The sequence below is a fragment of the Cyprinus carpio genome, chromosome A2 (genome assembly GCF_018340385.1).
Source record: "Cyprinus carpio isolate SPL01 chromosome A2, ASM1834038v1, whole genome shotgun sequence".
NCBI lineage: Eukaryota > Metazoa > Chordata > Actinopteri > Cypriniformes > Cyprinidae > Cyprinus > Cyprinus carpio.
This window is the reverse complement of record NC_056573.1, coordinates 12,152,069-12,171,156: the sequence shown is the minus strand read 5'-3', so window position 1 is coordinate 12,171,156 and position 19,088 is coordinate 12,152,069. Positions and strand designations below refer to the sequence as shown.

Genomic DNA, 19,088 nt, shown 5'->3' with positions numbered 1-19,088 from the left:
ACCCTCTTGTTCCAAACCTGTGAGCTTCTTTCTTCTGTTGAACACAAAAGATGATATTTTTAAAAAATGTTGGTATCCGAATAGTTGATGGGCACCACTGACTTCCATAGTAGGAAAAAACATAGTGCCCATCAACTGTTCGGTTACCAACAGAAGAAAGAAACTCATACAAGGTTTGGAACAAGTGGAGGGTGAGTAAATGATGACAGAATTTTCATTCTGAAAGTGAACTATTTCTTTAATAGAATAAATTCTTCTTAATTGCCAAGTGAGTAATGTTTCACCACTAGCTCCAATTGTGGATTAAAAACACAATATAACACACCTGCACTAACTTTTTTTTTCAAGGCATGTGGGTTGTTTAATTTGACTATGAAATCAGTCAAAATTTCCCTTCACTGGGAATAAATAGATTAATTCATGAACAGACTGAACAAGGAACATTCACTTTATATATGCGTCAAACGACAGCTATTCTTAGGAAGGGCAGCTTAAAAGTGTTGGCAGCATATTTCAAGAGTTAAAACTATCCTGATCAAGCTGTAGGTCAAACAATGAAACAGTCTCTAGGTCGGGGCTATAGTTGCTCAGATTTTTTCCACCTTTAGGTAATGTAAGGGCACACGCCAAAGTGTTTATCAAAAGACAACTGACACAAGTTTCTTGCTGCTTCAGCATGACATCTGCTGAAAAAGCAACAGTTGTTCGGATCACGTCACAGGATCAAAGTGATGACAACAGACAAGAAGGTGCAATAGACCCATCTTTTTATTGTCTTAAAAATAATTCCATCTACCTATTAAAGAGCCATATCTCTGTAATGCTTGTGTACCTGTTTGAGAGACAAACAACACTGATGCACACTGTACACAGAAAAATCTGCACCCAAAAACAGATCGGAGAGAACAGAAGTAGTAAAAGGAAATAAAAGTATGTACAAAGTTTGTGCACACACACATCCAGTAGAACTGTACTGGGTAACAAACAGTGCTCCCCGTCCTCCATGTCTAATGGCATCAAGTTTAATTCAGAGGGAAAAAAGACAGAAATGTGAGATATAAACTCGCTCATATTTTCCTCATAATTCTAAGTTTATGTCTTGCAAATGTGAATTCATATCAAAATTCTGTTTCGTGTTTCTGCCATGAAAAAAAAAAAAAAAAAATGAAAAAAGTCATTCCAACTTTTTTCCTCACAATTGAAAGTTTATATCTCGCAATTCCAACTTTTTTCCCCCTCAGACATTCCTGAAAAAAGACAGAATTGTGACAAACTAAGCTTCCATAGTTATGTCATAACCACTATGCATGAAAAATGTATTTCATGCTCTTTTATAATAGAACAAAAACAAATGTCTATAAAAGATTTGGCCCTGCTGTATCTTACTTTTCAGTATATATCTTGTCGTCGAAAGATGAAAGATGAAAAAAAGAACGACTAATTTTAGTTCTTGCTCTTGACTGAGACTATAGAAGAAAGTTAAAATTTAATCTATAATTATTATAAACTTTCTTTCTGGACTTTTATTATTCTGTGTAACTTGAGACTTGAAAAAGAAAAATATGTCCGCTATGAAAAAAATATAAAAAATCAATAAAGAAAGCTTGCAAAACCTGCTCTGGGTCACAGCTGCAACCTAAAAGAGCATATTAAACTTCTTTTTCATTCAGAAGAAAATGTGTGAGGTGAGGGAGCACTGTTGAACAAAGAATGAAAACAAAATCTTCAAGTTTAAAACAACAGAGGCACAAAAAAGACAAGAAACCCCGTCTAACAGACTCCTTTCAGGACCAGACAGAGCATGTCTGAAAATACATCTTCTATTTGGTTAATTAGATACTGTAAACATTTGTAACTGTACTGAATGGAAGAGAGATATTCAAGCTAGCTTATCTTTGAATCCGTAAGGTCATTACTTACAATGAGAGAAAAAAAAAAGAAAAGACAAAATTAGTCTCTTTTAAAAGGAGTTGAAGAAAAAAAAATGACAAAGAACAGACCCACTTCTGCGCGATCACAACACACTGACACTACAGGCTTGTCACTAAAATGCGTAATTTACCTGCGTAATTTCATTTGCTCATAAAGGCTGTCAAGCTTCATTAACTGTCACTCAAAATCATCACCTCAAGATGTGCTTGTATAGTGCATTTAGAGGCTTTTACTCCACTGCTTTATCTCACCCAAACACGTCACATCTGGCTCATTCTCTGTGCTCTCAATGACCAGATGTCAGTCAGTCAGAACAGTCAAGGAATCATAACCAGTGTCTCTGTTCTCGCTCCACTCCACACCATCAGTGCCAAATAACTTCATCCTATCAATATGAGAAAACAAACCGGAGTATACCAAAAAACAAGCTTATAAAACAAAAGCATGCCTCATTTTAATGTTTGTGGCAGATTTATAAACAAAAAAAGAATCAGTCTTAAAGGAGGATGCCATTAGCAAATGATTCAGGCTAGTTTAAAGTTTCTAGATTTCAATTAAGTTTTAATTCCAACTTTCCTTTTAAATCGACTAGCTTTCTAGGAAAAAAAAGGATGAAAATTATGTACTTCATTTTTTTTCGGTTAAAATGCAGCCTAAAAAAATTTTTTTAAAAAGCTTGTTTATACCAAGATGAATTCCATGATTGGAACAAAAATGCAGTCCAATTTTTGCATTCAGTTTGTCTATTTAGACCAATGTGTAAAAAAACAGAACAAGTGCTGAATGAAAATGCAATTTCTCTCCCTGACAGTAGGTGGCGTTTATGGAAAAGCAAGAAAAAACCCTGCTGTGCTACAGACACTATTGTCTGTAAGTGTCAACAAATTAGTTTGATGTAACAGCAGTGGCTCTGGGCATGTGACTAAAAAGCCTGAATCTTATTGGTTGGTATAAAAGGATTTAGTTCACCCAAAGCAAAATTCTGTCATCATTTAGTCCCCCTCTTGTTTCAAGCCTGTATGATTTTCTTTCTTCTGTTGAACACAAAAGATAATATTTCAAAAAATGCTAGTAACCAAACAGCTAACAGCAGCCATTGACTTCCATAGTATGGAAAAAAGAAAAAATACCATGAAACAAAAAGACTGTTAGTAAACAAACAATCATCATAATATATTAAATTTTGCGTTAACTATTCCTTAACACCTATCTGTATATGAACAACATATATATAAAAATGTCACATTGACGGCATGCAAATGTTTGTGTCAGTCTGGTCAGATACATTATCAGCTGTTTCATAAAATTCAAATGTTTATCACAATGAATGTTTGTCTTGGTGTAAACAGGCCTAAACGTTAACCTTGTAAAATTGATGAAATTACTCTTGTTGTTAAAAAAATACCTCAAATGAACTGACATCCATGAAAGTGCATACTGGTTAAGACCAAACCTCATTAAAAGCTTAAACGCTAATGTTAAACATTACAAATAAGAGGTCCTTTCATTTATCATACAGTCTTGTTTATCTTGATACTCCCAACAGATCTGTAATTAGAAAGCGTTTTATTTTAAAGTATATAACAGAATGCGTTTGAGATGATCCTCCTTTTTCAATTTAAAAATCATGTAGTTGTGCTTTTTTATATGCATCTGATAAGCAAGTAAGCTCCTGCTTAACTTGGCTGTAGGGTTCAAGGAGTATATAATATATATATATCTATGGAAGTGAAGCATTCTGTACCGCCCCAATCACAGGAAAGCTCCTCCAGGACACATGGGCAGAAGGCACTTTTAAGCCACTTCCTCTCAAAGTATGTCTCATTTAATTATACTTTCTTAGTAAGCCAGCACAAAACTGCTCAGGTTCTTACTTGCTAAAAAGCATTTAATCATCACTCACTTAATATATACGTTTCTTCATCCAGCCGACTGTATGATGTTCAGAACAATGTATCATCTGACCATATGCCGAGGTCACAGGATGAAACACTAAGGGGTGTACAGTTACAAAACGCCCAACAAACATTAGGACTCATTTCCTATTACAAACAGAACATATTCCACCTCATAATTTCCTTGAAATCTGTAATTATATCCTGGTTTAAATCACAAAAGGGTTTTCCATACCATTTTTGCTTGTGCATGTTGAATAACAAGCTTTGCCGCTTAAAACCTTTCTAAGCGAGTGGACGCTCCTGTGCGTGTTGTTGCTTTGGGATCACTTTTGTTCTGCTCTGGATCTTAACAGTTCTCTATAGCTATGCATCATTCTCATGTTACAAGAATCACAAATAAAGCACCAGGAAGCACCAATACCAGCCCACAGAAACCATTAAGATGCCAGACTTCCAACTCTGTGGTGTAATATCTCAAAGAAAAGCACACAATTGTTGATGGCTATTTATTCTGACCATGACGACTAGCTTTAAAGAGGCAGATTAGAAGCTAAAAGGACTTCAGTGTCCCTCGAACATGTCTGATATAATAATAATAATAATAATAATAATAATAATAATAATTAAAAAAAGGTTTGTTTCACATCTTCTATAGGACAACTCACATCAAGAGGAATCTATTCATATGGTTGGCAGAAGTGAACTACCAAACAATTACACAGTGACATAACAGCTAAAAGATTGATTATCAACAGCTGCACCTTTCGGTTAATTCCTCATCTCGTCCCCGGCCTGGTGTCCTCATCGAAAATATCCAGGACTACGACACTAGTTCGAGCTTTCGTGGAATCACATGACACTTTCCTCTCTCTTGTGCTGGGACAACAAATACAGAGTAGCTGTGATCTTACCATAATTACTGCAGCTGACTTTGATTGATACGGAAAACTATGGGCTTACAAAAAAAGCCATACGTTTACTTACGATAATATACTGTGCTTATCTGTTCTCTAGGATAAACATAAAAGTCTGGTGTTAGTATAATTTGCTCTGTATAATGTGCTTAATCATGCTTTATATGTGTGTCCTGGGCCGTCGTGTGGCGGTGCTCATCTAGGCTGCTGTGCGAGGACCGGGTAGGCCAGAGTTACATTCAGTGAGTCGTTGTGCTGGACCAGAGAGGTGTGTTTATAGTGCAGGACCAAGTCTTTCAAGGAACCGTAAAGGTTGTAGGGCTCAGCAAATCCAAAACCCGTGGCCGTCTTGTAAACCACACAATGTTTGATCTCTCCATCCACGCTGTTGGAAAAGAAGAGAATGTCAGGCCACAGCTTGAGAAGAGAACTGTGAAGAATTTGACGATTCCAGTTCCAAGTTACTCTAAACACTTCTGGTTCCTTAATGGCTCCATTAATGAGTCTTTCAGTACTTTTAAGGAATCAATATTTAGAAAAAAAGACAGATTTAATAGTTTCAAGACTTTTTTTAAGGTTACACAAAAAAATTAATAACAACAAACCATCAGAATCTCAAAATAAATGATGTATCTAAGATTCTTTTATTTAATTAAACAGGCTGCGACAAGTTTAAAATACTTAAAACGTGTTTTATTCCATATATATATACATATATGTATTGAAATTGGTTTGTACTAATATATCATTATACATTCCAGGTTTATCCATATTGAATTTTGATGATAATGTTTAAAGAATAAAAAAGGCAATAAAAACTAGAAACTGAAACCAGTATAATCTAAATACTGAATGTGTTGAATATTAATTTTAGTCTTTCCTTCCTGTGATGGGGCGGCCCAGAGAGAAGCTACAAGAGTTTATGCTGTGTAACCACAACACCAATAATATCCTGAATTATAAACAAGCCTAAAATGCAATGGGACTCTTATTTTGGAATGTCTATAATCTATTTATTATTATTTACTAGCTGCTCATTCAAAAAGATGAGGGAAATAAAATGTGCTTTCTCAACCATCTACAACATATTATAATATAAACATCATGAAGTAAACATTGTAATAATTCATCAAGACCATAAGCAATCGGAACCAGCGGAAATGGTGAAATACATTTAAAACAGTTCATGCAAAATGTGCATTTACACACACTCTTTAATGTCTTTTTAGAGACTGTGTAAATGTAATCCAATAATATTAAACAATAATACAAAGAAATCACAAACTGGACCACAACACTATACTGGATGTATGTTTTCTGAGTTGTTTGTTTTGTTATGAGATTACACTGGTCACGCTGAATGTTTTGTGCTCTAGATTCAGTGTTACGATTTGATTATCAATGCCATTCGGTTCCATCTTTTTTTTTTTTTAAAAGGAACCAGTTCTGAATAAGATGCAAACTATAGCTGGTGAATATGGAAGTGCTTCAGTACTCACACTACAGAGCAGGCGTAGGAGCCCTTCTGGGTCTGGCTGTCTCTGATGAGGAAGGTGCCGTCTCGTTTGCCTCTCAGGAGATCCTCCGCCTGTGTGCGCTTGATGTCCCCAACGTACCAGGTACACTCTTCATGATGTGCTTGATCGTCATCGTCATCCAACAGAGAGTACAAGCTGAAAGGTCATAAATGGAATGATTACTATTTTTATATATATATATATATATATATATATATATATATATATATATATATATATATATATATATATATATATATATATATATATATATATATATATATATATATATATGTTTTGTGGTAAAACCTTTTTTCTTTTTAGTACTTTTGTCTAATGATTTTAAAAGCAGAGAGTCAGTCCATGTTCAAAATCTAATGTTAAGTCAAGTTGCAGGGAGTTCTGTGGGTATCCCAAAAGGACCAATGGACCTGGGTCTGGCTTCATACAAATTCTGATTTCTATTTGAAAACATTATCTAAGGACAAACTGAACAGAACTTACTCCTCTGATTCGTTCTTTATACCCAGCCATTCGTTGATCTTCCTTTGTTTGGTGCCTTTCTCAGTCAACCATCTGCAAAGACAATATCAGTGCTTTTAACAGCAGCAATGGTTACCTGTGAATAAATAACCAGAGTGCAGTTTCCTGACACGCTTAGCTGAATCTACAGTATCACAACAAAAGAAATTACATATTGAGCTTGCAGTAATGCCAGCGTACCACAAAATAATTTCAAGACAAAATGTTTTCATATAGCGCTGTCTTTACTGGCTCGACTCAACTGTGAGAAAACTTGACTAGCATAGTCCAGTTCACAAACAAATAACTCTTAAGAGCCAGATCTTGTAATTAATCACTCAAACCAACTTGCAAATTCACAGGTTTAATCAGCCTGTTTTTTTTTTATTTTTGGTTATTGAAAAAATTTATACTTTTATTTATCAAGTGTTCATTAAATAGATTATATGTCACAGAATGTTTTTGTAACATTATAAATGTCTTTCTTGTAACACATTAAATGGTGTTCTTTTAAACTTCCCATTCATCAAAGAATCCTAAAAAATGCATCATGGTTTCCACAAAAATATTACACAGCACAACTGTTTTTGACACTGATAATAATAAGAAATGATTTCTGAAGGATCATGTGACACTGAAAACTGGAGTATTGATGCTGAAAATTCAGCTTTGCATCACAGGAATAAATTACATTTTAAAATACATCAAAACGTATGTCATAAGTATTTTAAAATGCAATGATATCACATATTAAAACAAATACACAACATCAAAAATAAAAAATGTTACATTAAAGTACATTTTTAAAACATAATCCAAAATGTTATTGTTTATATAAAAAAAAAATGTATTACATTATAATTGGAGTAACTGCACGATTTGAAAAAAATCATAATTGTCGATTATTCCCTTGAAATTGTATATGCGATTATTAATTACGATAATCACAATTTACATCGAATGATGTTTATACCATTGTTTGATACAACTAAATACCGTATTTTTATATGAAAATAAACAAGCTGAAAATACTCTAACTGAAAAACTTTGTGCTTTTCTATAGTATTAAGCCTCAAATGTCAACCATACATTGGATTGGTTTCTTATTTAAATGATAAAAAAGCAAAAATATGAATGGTATTATAATATTATACTAAAATTAAAATAATGGGAAAAACCCTTAAGATAACATGTAGAAAGAAAAAATCCATCTTAAGCACACCGAATAACATAAGTGGACTTCGAATGATTAGTTGCGGCTTTGAACGTAATTGTGGCATCCATAATTGTAATCGTGATTAGAAATTTGATTAATTGTGCAGCCCTAATTGGAGGTGTTCTTACACAAGGTAATGGTCCCTTATCTTCCTCAGCTGTATGAGGTCCGGTTTCAAGCTGTTCATCCTCTTGTCTATCTCTCGATTGTCTGAGGCTTTTCGTTTCAAGTCCAGTTCCAACTTACTCTTGCTGTCATGAATCTCTGTCACTCTGGATTTTAGCTTCTCAGAGTTGCTCTGAATTCTGAATAGACAGTAAAAAACAATAGTTTCCCACTTATATATAAGCCAAAATATGACTCAGATTCACACATCTGTATCATTATAGTGCAATGATGTGTAATAAAAACAAGAAAAACCTCTCAATCTCCTTGTCGTTGCCTTCTCGGCGATACTTCTCAATGCTTTCTCTGCTGAAGCGCTCCTGGGTTTCACACTGCTCCTCAAAGATCTTGATGGTCTCATTAAAGGCCTCTATGGCTGTTCGTTTCATCTGCAGCTCCTGAGAGAGAGCGTACAGATCTTCTCCGTTAGCGACTGCTAATGGGATCCAAATGCATAGGCAGGAGAGATGAAATGCCACCTACTTGTGATGTGCGTGTGTATTCTTCATAAAGTACATCATATTCACGACTCTTCTCCTGATACTGCTCGTGATAAACCTTCAGCTGCTCTCCCACTGCCTCCACACTGTCCTCTTTCACCACCTGATCCTGCAGAGCACAAGATGTGTTCACAAGCTTATTATAAAGCTTGGGAGAGCCAGGACAATTTTTATTTTAACTCCTGTTGTATCCGTCTGAAAACAGAAAGTCATATACACCTAGGATGGTTTGAGGGTGAGTAAATCATGGGGTAATTTTTATTTTTGGGTGAACTATCCCTTTAAGATTTTTGCTTTTACTGTGTTATTTTTTGGACACTGAAAGTCAGTCTGTAGGTAGAGGTTGACGTTCACTCATTTGGTGACCTGGTTCATCCAGCTTACTAAAAACAGCCAGTCAAAAGAATGATTTGTTCATGAAAGCAATGAATTACAAGAAATAAAGTTGTAATGTTCAGTTTCAATAGGAGCCACCAGTATTAATTATGTGTTGCTTTTTTTACTGTGTCCGTAGCCATTGACTTTTTTCATTTTATGAATCACCAAGGACCATCCCTGCTAACACATGACGTAACGGTTATGTAATGTATTAGTACTTTTTGGTAATTTCATGACTTACCAATTGGCAATGTAACTACGACGTTGCATGTCCGTAATTTACCAACTCACAACGTCAACAGTACGTACTCCTAAAGCCCGTTCACACTACAAGCAACATAATCCCATTCATTTCAATGGAGAGCTGGCGATTTCCGGGGACAGCGGCTATTGGCGACTGCAAAAAGCATTCCCAGCAACTCAACAAAATTCATAATATTTAAACCTTAAACAAATAAACAGCTAATATCTAGACCTACACCCAAAAGAAAATAATACTTAATAGCTCATGTGATCATTCTCCTCTCAGTGCGGTAGATAAACTCAATGGAAGAAAGTAGGCTCTGTTTCACATTCATTTTTGTTTGTATGTACGGATTAAATTTAGATTTAGATTATGTTTAGTCTTTTGCCTCCAAAATGTTTGTACTTCACAGCAAGAAACCTGATTCACTGTCAAGGCAACCAGTATTGAGAACGCCCACTAGTAACCTCATCGCCAGCCCCTGGCCACATGCAGCTGCTAGTGTGAACGGGGCTTAACATTGTAAGATTACCAAGGACGTCCCAGATACGTAATTTATTCATAATTTCATGACTTACAGGTAACCTAACTGCAACGTGGCATGGACATAATTACCATAATTTACATGTTCTTTATATGCTCTTATTACCAAAAATTGCTATTTGAAATGTGTAATTAGACACAAGATTTAAATTTCCCTTTAGATAATGCACCTGACATTTCTCTCTGTTTCTTGTCGGTTATATCAAAAAAGTTCAACAACTGCGTCAGATTGGTTAAGTAACATTACCCACAGTCTACTTTAAGTACTTTCTGTTAATATACCTGCGATTATGGTATCTTTTCTTAATTATCAGAAATGTCTGCTAGCAAATGTTGCTAGCATAGCATAGCCTATCTGTTTATTATGATGCTGAGCACAGAACGCCCTGGATGCTTTCATTCATATTTTGCTGTTTTTCCTGTGTTTTTATTCATAATTTGGGTGTATTTTATTGTTCATATTTGTGAGTATTTGAAAATAAATGACCTGAATTCATTTATGTGTATATATTCATATTATTTACAGCTGTTGAAAAAACCTTTAAATTCATTTGGGCAAATGAGGACATAAATTAGGTTAAATTACTGCATGTCCGCCCATAGAAAATAAATAATTGTAAAAATGACCAACTCATTACCAGCAAACAACTATTGATCCACGATGTCGCAGTTACTACCTGGCAACATCACGAGGTTACGAAGTAACTTTGGTCACCAGATTATGTCACAGTTACGTTTTTTTTTAGCTGGGATGGTTTTAGCCAAACATCTCACATTCTTTTTTTTTTTGGGTGAACTATCCCTTTAAGGGGCATTTACATTAAGATACATCATTGGGTTCAAAAACAGCTAGATGAAGGGAATGAGAATGGATGCAGAAGTCTCAAGACATTTTGATGTTTTTGTTTTGGACACAAAGTTTGTGATCACTATGATCTGTCATTGTATGGAAAAAGATCCATGTGACGATTCATAAAAAAAAAAATCATTTTGGTATATAAGGGTGAGTAAATATTTTTTTCATGAGCTACCACTATAACATGAAGACTGTGCCATCAGTTTGAAGAATGGAGGCATCATACCTGCTGATATTTAGACACAGGGAAGAGCAGGCGAGTGTCCAGCTTGGCATTGTATTGGGCCAGCGACTCATGCCGGTAGTGGTTGATGAGCTCCACCACAGAGAGAAAAGTAAGAGGTTCTGAGAAGCCATACTTCCCCCCGCGGTGAAAAATCTTGATCAGTTTGTTATTGCCTCCTTTCCTGGAATAAACAAAACAAGGCTTTGATCACTTCTTGTCTCTGTTAGAAATTCCTCTTCGTTATGATGCATATCAAACGAATGACACAGCAGCACACCTACAACAAACTATGCATGTCCTATTAGATATCACACAAACCACCGTTTGGTCTGAGGAGGCGCTCACCTGAGGGTCAAGGTATACTCTCCCTGCACTTTGCTTGATGCGTCCCGCACCAGGAACGTACCATCAGGAGTGTCTCTCAACTTCTCATTCACCTCCTCTCTAAAACCACGGGCATCAAACACAGATTCATCATATACAGAAATGTGTGGCAATCTTAATTACAGCTGTATAGGTAATTTTGTCAGTGATTTACCTTGAAATGTCTCCCCAGTACCACTCAGCTTCACTTAGTAAGCTGCTGTTTCCATTGGTCACAGATGAGGCCATGGCTTTGGCTTTGGGCGGTTTAGGAGGGAGAGCTGGATAAGATACAAATATTTATGATTAAAATAAATAAATTTTTATTCCCACACGACTTGGGACAACATTTGCTTTCATGACTTTCCTGCTTCGTCACCATAGAAACGTGCAATGTTATATTACAGGCACAGTGTCTCTGGAGCAACCCGTCTTGCTCAAGGGCATAATGGCGATCGCTCAGGGATCAGCCTTGCAACCTTTCAGTTACTAGCCTGGATGTTAAACAACAACATGAAGTTTTCTCTCCTGTAGTAGAGTTTAAGTCTACACTACAGGGAAGATAAAGCTTTTTTGGTATTTTTTTTTTAAATGCAAATCCATACTGCATTTTTTTAATGGGTCAAAAAGAGTTTGTGTTATTGAAATAAAACTTTTAAGCTCAACAAGGCTGTATTTGTGGTTATATTTATTAACAGTAATATTGTGAAATATTTTTTACATCTGTTTTACTGTATTGTAAAATGTGTTTACTGCATTTTCAGCAACCATTACTCAAGTCTTCTGATAATCCTTCAGAAATCATTCTAATATGCTGATTTGTTGCTCAAGAAACATTTAATATCTTTGTGAAAACCATGAAATTTATTTCAGGATTCTTTGAAGAATTATATGTCTTTTGTATTATTATAAATGCTCTGTAACACTATATTAAGTCACTTTTGATCAACAATGCATCCTTGCTGAATGAAAGCATTAATAACTTAAAAAAAAAGTTATTCTCTCTTACTAACCCCACAGTTTTCAATGATACTATACACACATCCATATAAAACTTTAGAGCTGAATATTCTTTTTTTTCCATCTTATTAGACATATACTGCATCTGTGGCATAATTGATTACCACAATATTTAAACAAATTCCTCAGGGTAACAAATAGGCATGTTTACTGTAAATACACTTATGATGAAAGTGGGCAGTACTGCAAAATAAATAAAGTAATAAAATATGCAGCTACATAAGGAAAAACTGAAATCAAATTGTTTACTGAACTGCAACCAAGGCTGCATCCATAGGGAGATTCCTGACCACAGTTGATTTTAACTTCAACAAGAAAAATTGACTGTGAAAAGCATTATATACATTTATTTCACTGAAAAAGTTTCTCTTTAGGTTAACAGACATAACTAAAAGCGAGTGAAAATACACTGTCAGTAAATATTTTCCAGATAATATCTTAATCATTAACACCAGAAAAAAAAACAACTACTTTCATGATATCACTCTTTTATTTACTATTTTGGAGAAAATTAAAAAAATATACACTCACAAACATATCAAATCAAATACAACACCAAAACACTATGACACCAAAAGATTATTGGCATGGTTTGAAAACACAGATTACCCAGGTAAATCCCCCCTGAAGGAGTTTAATCTGAGAATTAAAAAAGCTTAGCTATTATACACAATAGAAAAAATGAAACAGGTGACTCACCGGGAGGAGTCGGCTCTTGTTCCCAAATTCTCCCCAAAAGAAGTCTCTCAACTGCAGCCGCAGGAAACCCCTCATCTTCCTCTGACCTGTACATCAAACACACAGAAATGAAGATGGTTTGCACATATGCTACTTTTCAGCAACGGATTTCCGGAATTTGTCTCCAGCCAATAGAAAGAAAAGAAACATCACACTCACCCGCTCACAGGGCCCCTGATCAACAGAGGGCCAAAGATTTGGCCGAGGGTGTGAATGTCGAGGCCGTTCTGCGCAGCGTGCTGGCAGACCTTCTCCAGGTGTTTGAGCAAATAATGCAGCGTCAGAAGGTTCTGCAGTGGAACTTCAGGCTTCTCCAGTACCTGCAGCAGCTGCACTCGGCTTCTCATGGAGGAAACATCTATTCAGGAATGACATCACCATGAGCACATGGGTCATCAGATGCTCAGGCAAAGACATGGCAGACACTCTGAGCTGTTTGCTCGCTGAGTTCTGTTACTTTCTACACAAGGTGCTCTTTGGGCCTGCATTGATGAGTGAAAAGTGGCACATACCTGATTCTAGTTGCAGTGCTGCCTGAAGGTCTGTATAAACAGAGGGAGGGATGATGGGGGCAGGAAGTTCCTGCAGGTACCGAACGAGAGCCTCCGAGAGTGCATGAATGTCCCACTGTCCCACGTCCAACTCCTGCAGCTCTGCACAGCGACAAATGTCTGGTCTCATCATGATGCACATATTAGAAATGACCAGTCACAGTAAGACACACATTATCTAATCCAAAGCACCCCTTTCATACAGAGTTACACAAATATGCTGGAACTTATGATAACCAGATAGCAAATTGCTGGTAAACATTATCTAACCATTAACAACATTTTACTTTGCCGTACCAGTCCTACATTAGTTTTTTTTTTAATAGTATATACAGTGGAATCCAAAGGTCTGAGACTTCATTAATCTAATTTAAAATATAATCTTCAAAATCTAATTTAAACTTGGAAGTAATGTTTTAAAATATTTTTAATAATCACAAAAATGCTATGAAGTAAAATGAACGATAGACAGACAGATAGAAAGACAGACACACAGACAGATAGATAATTTAAAAACATATTACTTTCTTGATATACAGATTGATAGACTGATAAATAATAACACTTATTTAATACCCAGAATTATTTAAACAATAATGCTTATATTTTATATTATGATACATTAAATATTACATACAATATATAATTTTTAAATAGAGACATTTATTTATTTATTTATATCTTGATATATAGATCAATAGACAGATTTAAGTAATTATTTTTCTATTTAGGATTTTTTAAACAATAATGTTTATATTTTATATAAATGATAAAAATATATTAATTACTTAATATAAATATATTTTATTAATAAATGTATTTCTTTATAGATGATAGATAGATAGATAGATAGATAGATAGATAGATATAGACAGACAGTCAGACAGACAGATAGATATTTAAGCAATGTATGCAAGCTGATATCTAGACTAAAATGAGCAGAACAAAATGACTTAAAGCTACTAAGAATAACACACAAAACATTAAAAAATTCTAAATCAAAAAGACGGCCAACTGTCTTCTCCTGCACAGGAAGAGCATACCTATGTGGCAGAGGATGAGAACTGCGATTAAACTTACCAGCGGGGTTCTGTCTATCAGAGGCTGAAGCAGTGGATGTCCTGTATAGTGTCCTGGAGTCCAGACCTAGCAGAAAATTGAGGCATTATATCATCTCTCAAAAATAGATCTTCCATGCCAGCTTGGATTAGAGGAGCAGTTACATCTAAACATTAAATGTAAAAGCCCAGAGATATAAATATATCCAGTCACGCTATCGGGAGAACTGGGAAAACAGCCCAGCTGAATCCCTGAGCCTCGCTTTAGTCTGTGAAGAAGTGAGAGGACGGCTTCAGTCGAGCCAGACAGTCCGAGCGTCGCTCAGTCTCTCGCTCCAGGGAGAAAGAGAGGGATGGCTTACAGTGAAAGAGGAAATCTGAATGTTAATAGCTGCCATATGGTCTAACAAGAAACATTTCACACCTCGGGTTTCAATATTATTTTCAATGTGGAAATATCTATTAAAAATTCAAATCAATTAAAAAAATAATAATAATTTCAATGCGTTTATATTTTCGTTCTTTCTTGTGGCTGGAGGGATTCTGCAGGGATTCCTCCTCGCTCTGGATTTACGCTCCGTATCATGTGTCAGGCTCTCAAACAAACAAACCACAAACAATAAAGCCCTTTACATGACATTTAGTGACACAAAAGTATTACCTGTCCGCTCAATTGCTTCGACCAACTTAATAAGATTAGGAGGAGCAGTTTCCGGGTGTGTGAACTGTTTGGTCAAGTCCAGGACTGGAGCAACTGAAACGGCAGAGAGAGAAAAGAAAAAGAGTTTCCCTCAAAACTCTGCTTATAACAATTACAAAAAGATATCATTCTCTGAACTTTTTGTGCAAGTAAGAGTGTCCAAGAAGTCTTTCAAAAACCAGTTTAAATTAAATTACAAAAACATGTGGTGTAAACATCAAGTAAAAAGTGGTAAAATTTTTCTTACACCTTGAATACATGTGAATTTATACACCTTAGTTAATATAACGACATTTTAAAAAAAGTCTGTTTACATGAAGTCAAAAATATTCGCAGCACATGACATTTCACAACTTGCAACAAACTTCTGCTTTGTGATAAAAATCTCAAATTATTTGATATTTTAAGAGACTTATTGACTTTGACAGTCATGAGGGTCTGTAGGGGTCCCCTCTCTGATATCACTTCCTGTTGTGCGTTTAATTTTCCTGCTTTTTGGCTACACAACATGGCTTTGATTAGGCAGACAAACGTTTTTCAAATATTAATAAGTAGCTAAGAATTTTTTCTTTCTTTCTAGGAAATAATACAAGATTATGCCAAACTATCTAATATGGTTTTCTTTTCATAAGGTTTTATCTTCAATATGATAATAGGACAGTTGTATCACTGACATTTGTTTTTTTTTTTTTTTTTTAGAAACAATCAAAACTCATTTTAATTAAAAAATTAAAAGCATGTTCATTATAAAAAAAAAAAGTGTATTCAATTCACTATGATGATTAGCATATTTAATGTATTTCTAATTACGGTTATCACAATAATAGATTCAGACTGAAAAAAAGAGCATAATGTCATTAGGAAGGATACCATAGGATTAAATTTATTTTCTAAATTAAATGAGTGCCTTATATAATGTAAAATCCAAATCTGAAGTAAAATGTTTCTTAACACCAGCATTTAAACTCTGGCACTCTTCATTCTCATTTTTGAATTGTGGTTGTGCCTCACTGTCCCGGGGCCAATGTTTTAAATTTGACTTTGACTTGCCTGTTACCTTTTTTAAATATAGTGCTAAATGTGCAGTCCTTCGTGGAATACTAAAGCTGCCAAAAGCAGCAACTGTCTAGCGCAGAAGCCTGTTGACATGATGTAATGAGAAGGTTCTTCTATAAAATTGGTGTATTTTTGCACCTCAGAGCCAGTGCTGAACCCAACACAGGCCACGTCTCTGTCTCAGGTAGAGTGATGGCTTTGGGATGTATATTTGCATATGGTTTCTTGCTTGTTCTATTGGTTAAAACCCTTTGAAGACCTCTTGCATTCATATAAAACACTTAAACAGAAGAAAATAACCAAAATATCTAAGTAGACGTTAGAATGCATTACAAAATCACATAGCAAAAGATAATAGGAAAAACTACACAAAGAAAAAAAAAAGTCTTTTTCATACAAAAGCTTTTTACTGGTGAAAAAAAAAAACTATGACCGTTTTCTCCTGTCTTATTCCACCCCTTCTAGAGCAAGAGCTGCCTTGGTACTTTGCGTGAGTGGAGCACAATAAACGATTTAATCAAAAAGCCTGAACAAGCAAAACCCCACTGGCCATGTGCCAGACCCTCCTTTTCAGGCCCACCACAAAGAGGCCAGAGCTTGGCTGCCTTCGCCTCCTGGCAGTGCAAGGCTAAACCACGTCTGATTATTAATTTTGGAGTTCAGACGAAGTGCCATGTCAGCACATTCCACTTTTCCACTGCACGTTAAACATGGAACTTTGCTCGCTTTTCCCTCTTCCACCCTCAATCTTTTCTCATCTCGAACATTTAACATGACACGGATGTGAATCCATGTTATATATTTGCTTTCCTGGGGAAGTATTACAGAAACTTCCTAAAATAATTAATGAATTAAAAGTTCTTTTTGCTGTGAAATTACCATGGTTACTACTAAACAAATAGGAAAAGGTTAGGTTGTTTCTGTAATACAACAAAATTAAAAAGAACTAAATAAAGCTTATTTTATTTAAGATTTCTTTGTCAACTACAAATTTAAAAGACTGTTTTACACATACTGACACTCATACTTTCAATTATGCATGATTATAATTCATCAGTCTCTATTGAAAATACATTTAAACTATGGACAAAGTTCATTGTCTGGTTGTCTTCATCATTGTTTTTGTTCGGATCTATTCATTTATTCAGAAGTACATTATACATTATTATGTCTAGTGGCCTTTTTGTTTAATTTCTGGATTAAAATTAGTTTCATTTTCATTTGAGAGGCATCTCCAAAATGTCCAAAAGATTGTTTAACTAGGCAAAAACTGTCCTGATCTCATAATGAAGAAAACTAATTTCTTTTTTTTTAATTAAAAAAAATTAAAGCCATGAAATGAAAAGTAGTTTGGGATATTATTAAATAAGAATTAATTTATTTTTATTTTTTTTTGCTGCTAAACTGCTTATTAAAATGGTTAAAAAAAAAAAAACTCAAGTTATCAAATCAACCTCATGGTGTAACTAACATGCCTAAAATAAAAAAAAAAAGAAAAAAGGAAATTACAACTACAACCCATAAATCACTATCAAAAACAATAACACAAAAGTTCAAACTATATGACAAGACGTAATACAGTTTTCTAAAACCATATGAAAGCAACATGAATACAAAGAGTACATTTCTAAGAATTTAGCACATGCGTTTTAAACAAAACATTTTAAAAGCAATTTCCTTTTCTTTATCGTGGACATTCTTGTTGGTCATTGACATATGACTGCTTTCTTTACAGGGTGGTCACTGATAACAAAATATAAAAACAGCCTGAATATATTCCTTCACTAATAAACAAACTAAACTATAGCTGCGAACTCACTGGCACAAACACTTAAACGCGCAGCAGGAGTTTTTGTGCAAAATACTGCTTTTAGGAAAAACAGCTGTGGCCCTCCAGTCATTGTTGGTTTTTGGAGAGAGAACCAACTAATGATTACCCAATTATAGTCGTCTTGGTAGTCTGCATTCTGGCTGGCCTGCCACTGAAAGTGCCCTGGGAAAAAAACAACTGCAACAACTAACGATATGATTACAGCAACAGCTTGCTTTATACAGCTGTGACTTCTTCACTGCTACTGACAAGGCAGATTTGATCCTATCTGAGCTTATATGGTAGGCTAACAAAAGTAAGCAACTTTTCTTTGGTTGTTTATCATTTTATCCCTGCTGAATTTAAGTTAAACAACAGCCTACCTTTTGGTAAGCCAAACTGCTCGACTTTGCAGTTGTACTTGTGTGTGCGGTTTGGTTTTTTGCTCGACTTGCACTCTGATGTGTTCATTAACTTTGATTCGGCATTGCTCTACTAATGGAAAATGATGTCTTTGTACTCTGAGAATATGATTATGTAAGACAACTTTCACCCACATTGCTTTGTGCAGTTCAGTAATCTGGGCAACTCATCCAAGGCTAACCGAAGGCCTAGCCCATTTCCTTTCAGTGGAGCTCTAAACCTCTCAACATGTTTTAATCTTAATGCAGTGCAAACACTATTAAGAAACACAACACACAAAAGCTAGAACTACAAGAGACAGTCTTATATAGCTCAAGTTTCTTTTTGTTGAGAATAATCGGCTTTAGGCCTGATAGGCTTTCTGCACTGACGGAGCGCAACAGAAAAGGAAGACCGAAACGAAAAAGGAAAAAACTCAGAATTTTTACAGACCAAAATATTAAAAATATATATATCTA

General features: G+C 35.1%; 1 protein-coding gene across 3 annotated transcripts in view; it reads right to left on the bottom strand.

Annotated features, from left to right (window-relative positions):
• Positions 1-3,150: 3,150 nt before the first annotated feature.
• LOC109099597 (phosphatidylinositol 3-kinase regulatory subunit gamma-like) overlaps positions 3,151-19,088 on the bottom strand; it is a 30,806-nt gene continuing 14,868 nt past the window's right edge. For 2 of the 3 annotated variants that reach the window (XM_042773391.1, XM_042773394.1), the window contains exons 3-16: positions 15,303-15,395; positions 14,664-14,729; positions 13,545-13,703; positions 13,192-13,390; positions 12,994-13,079; positions 11,450-11,555; positions 11,257-11,355; positions 10,912-11,092; positions 8,648-8,773; positions 8,420-8,562; positions 8,128-8,304; positions 6,766-6,837; positions 6,244-6,417; positions 3,151-5,129 (exon numbers count right to left, since the gene is read on the bottom strand). In XM_042773391.1, coding sequence (XP_042629325.1) covers positions 4,940-5,129; positions 6,244-6,417; positions 6,766-6,837; positions 8,128-8,304; positions 8,420-8,562; positions 8,648-8,773; positions 10,912-11,092; positions 11,257-11,355; positions 11,450-11,555; positions 12,994-13,079; positions 13,192-13,390; positions 13,545-13,703; positions 14,664-14,729; positions 15,303-15,395 — 1,871 coding nt within the window. In that variant the 3' untranslated portion in view covers positions 3,151-4,939. The remainder of the gene's footprint in view (positions 5,130-6,243; positions 6,418-6,765; positions 6,838-8,127; positions 8,305-8,419; positions 8,563-8,647; positions 8,774-10,911; positions 11,093-11,256; positions 11,356-11,449; positions 11,556-12,993; positions 13,080-13,191; positions 13,391-13,544; positions 13,704-14,663; positions 14,730-15,302; positions 15,396-19,088) is intronic. The other variant, XM_042773397.1, reaches the window with a different exon arrangement.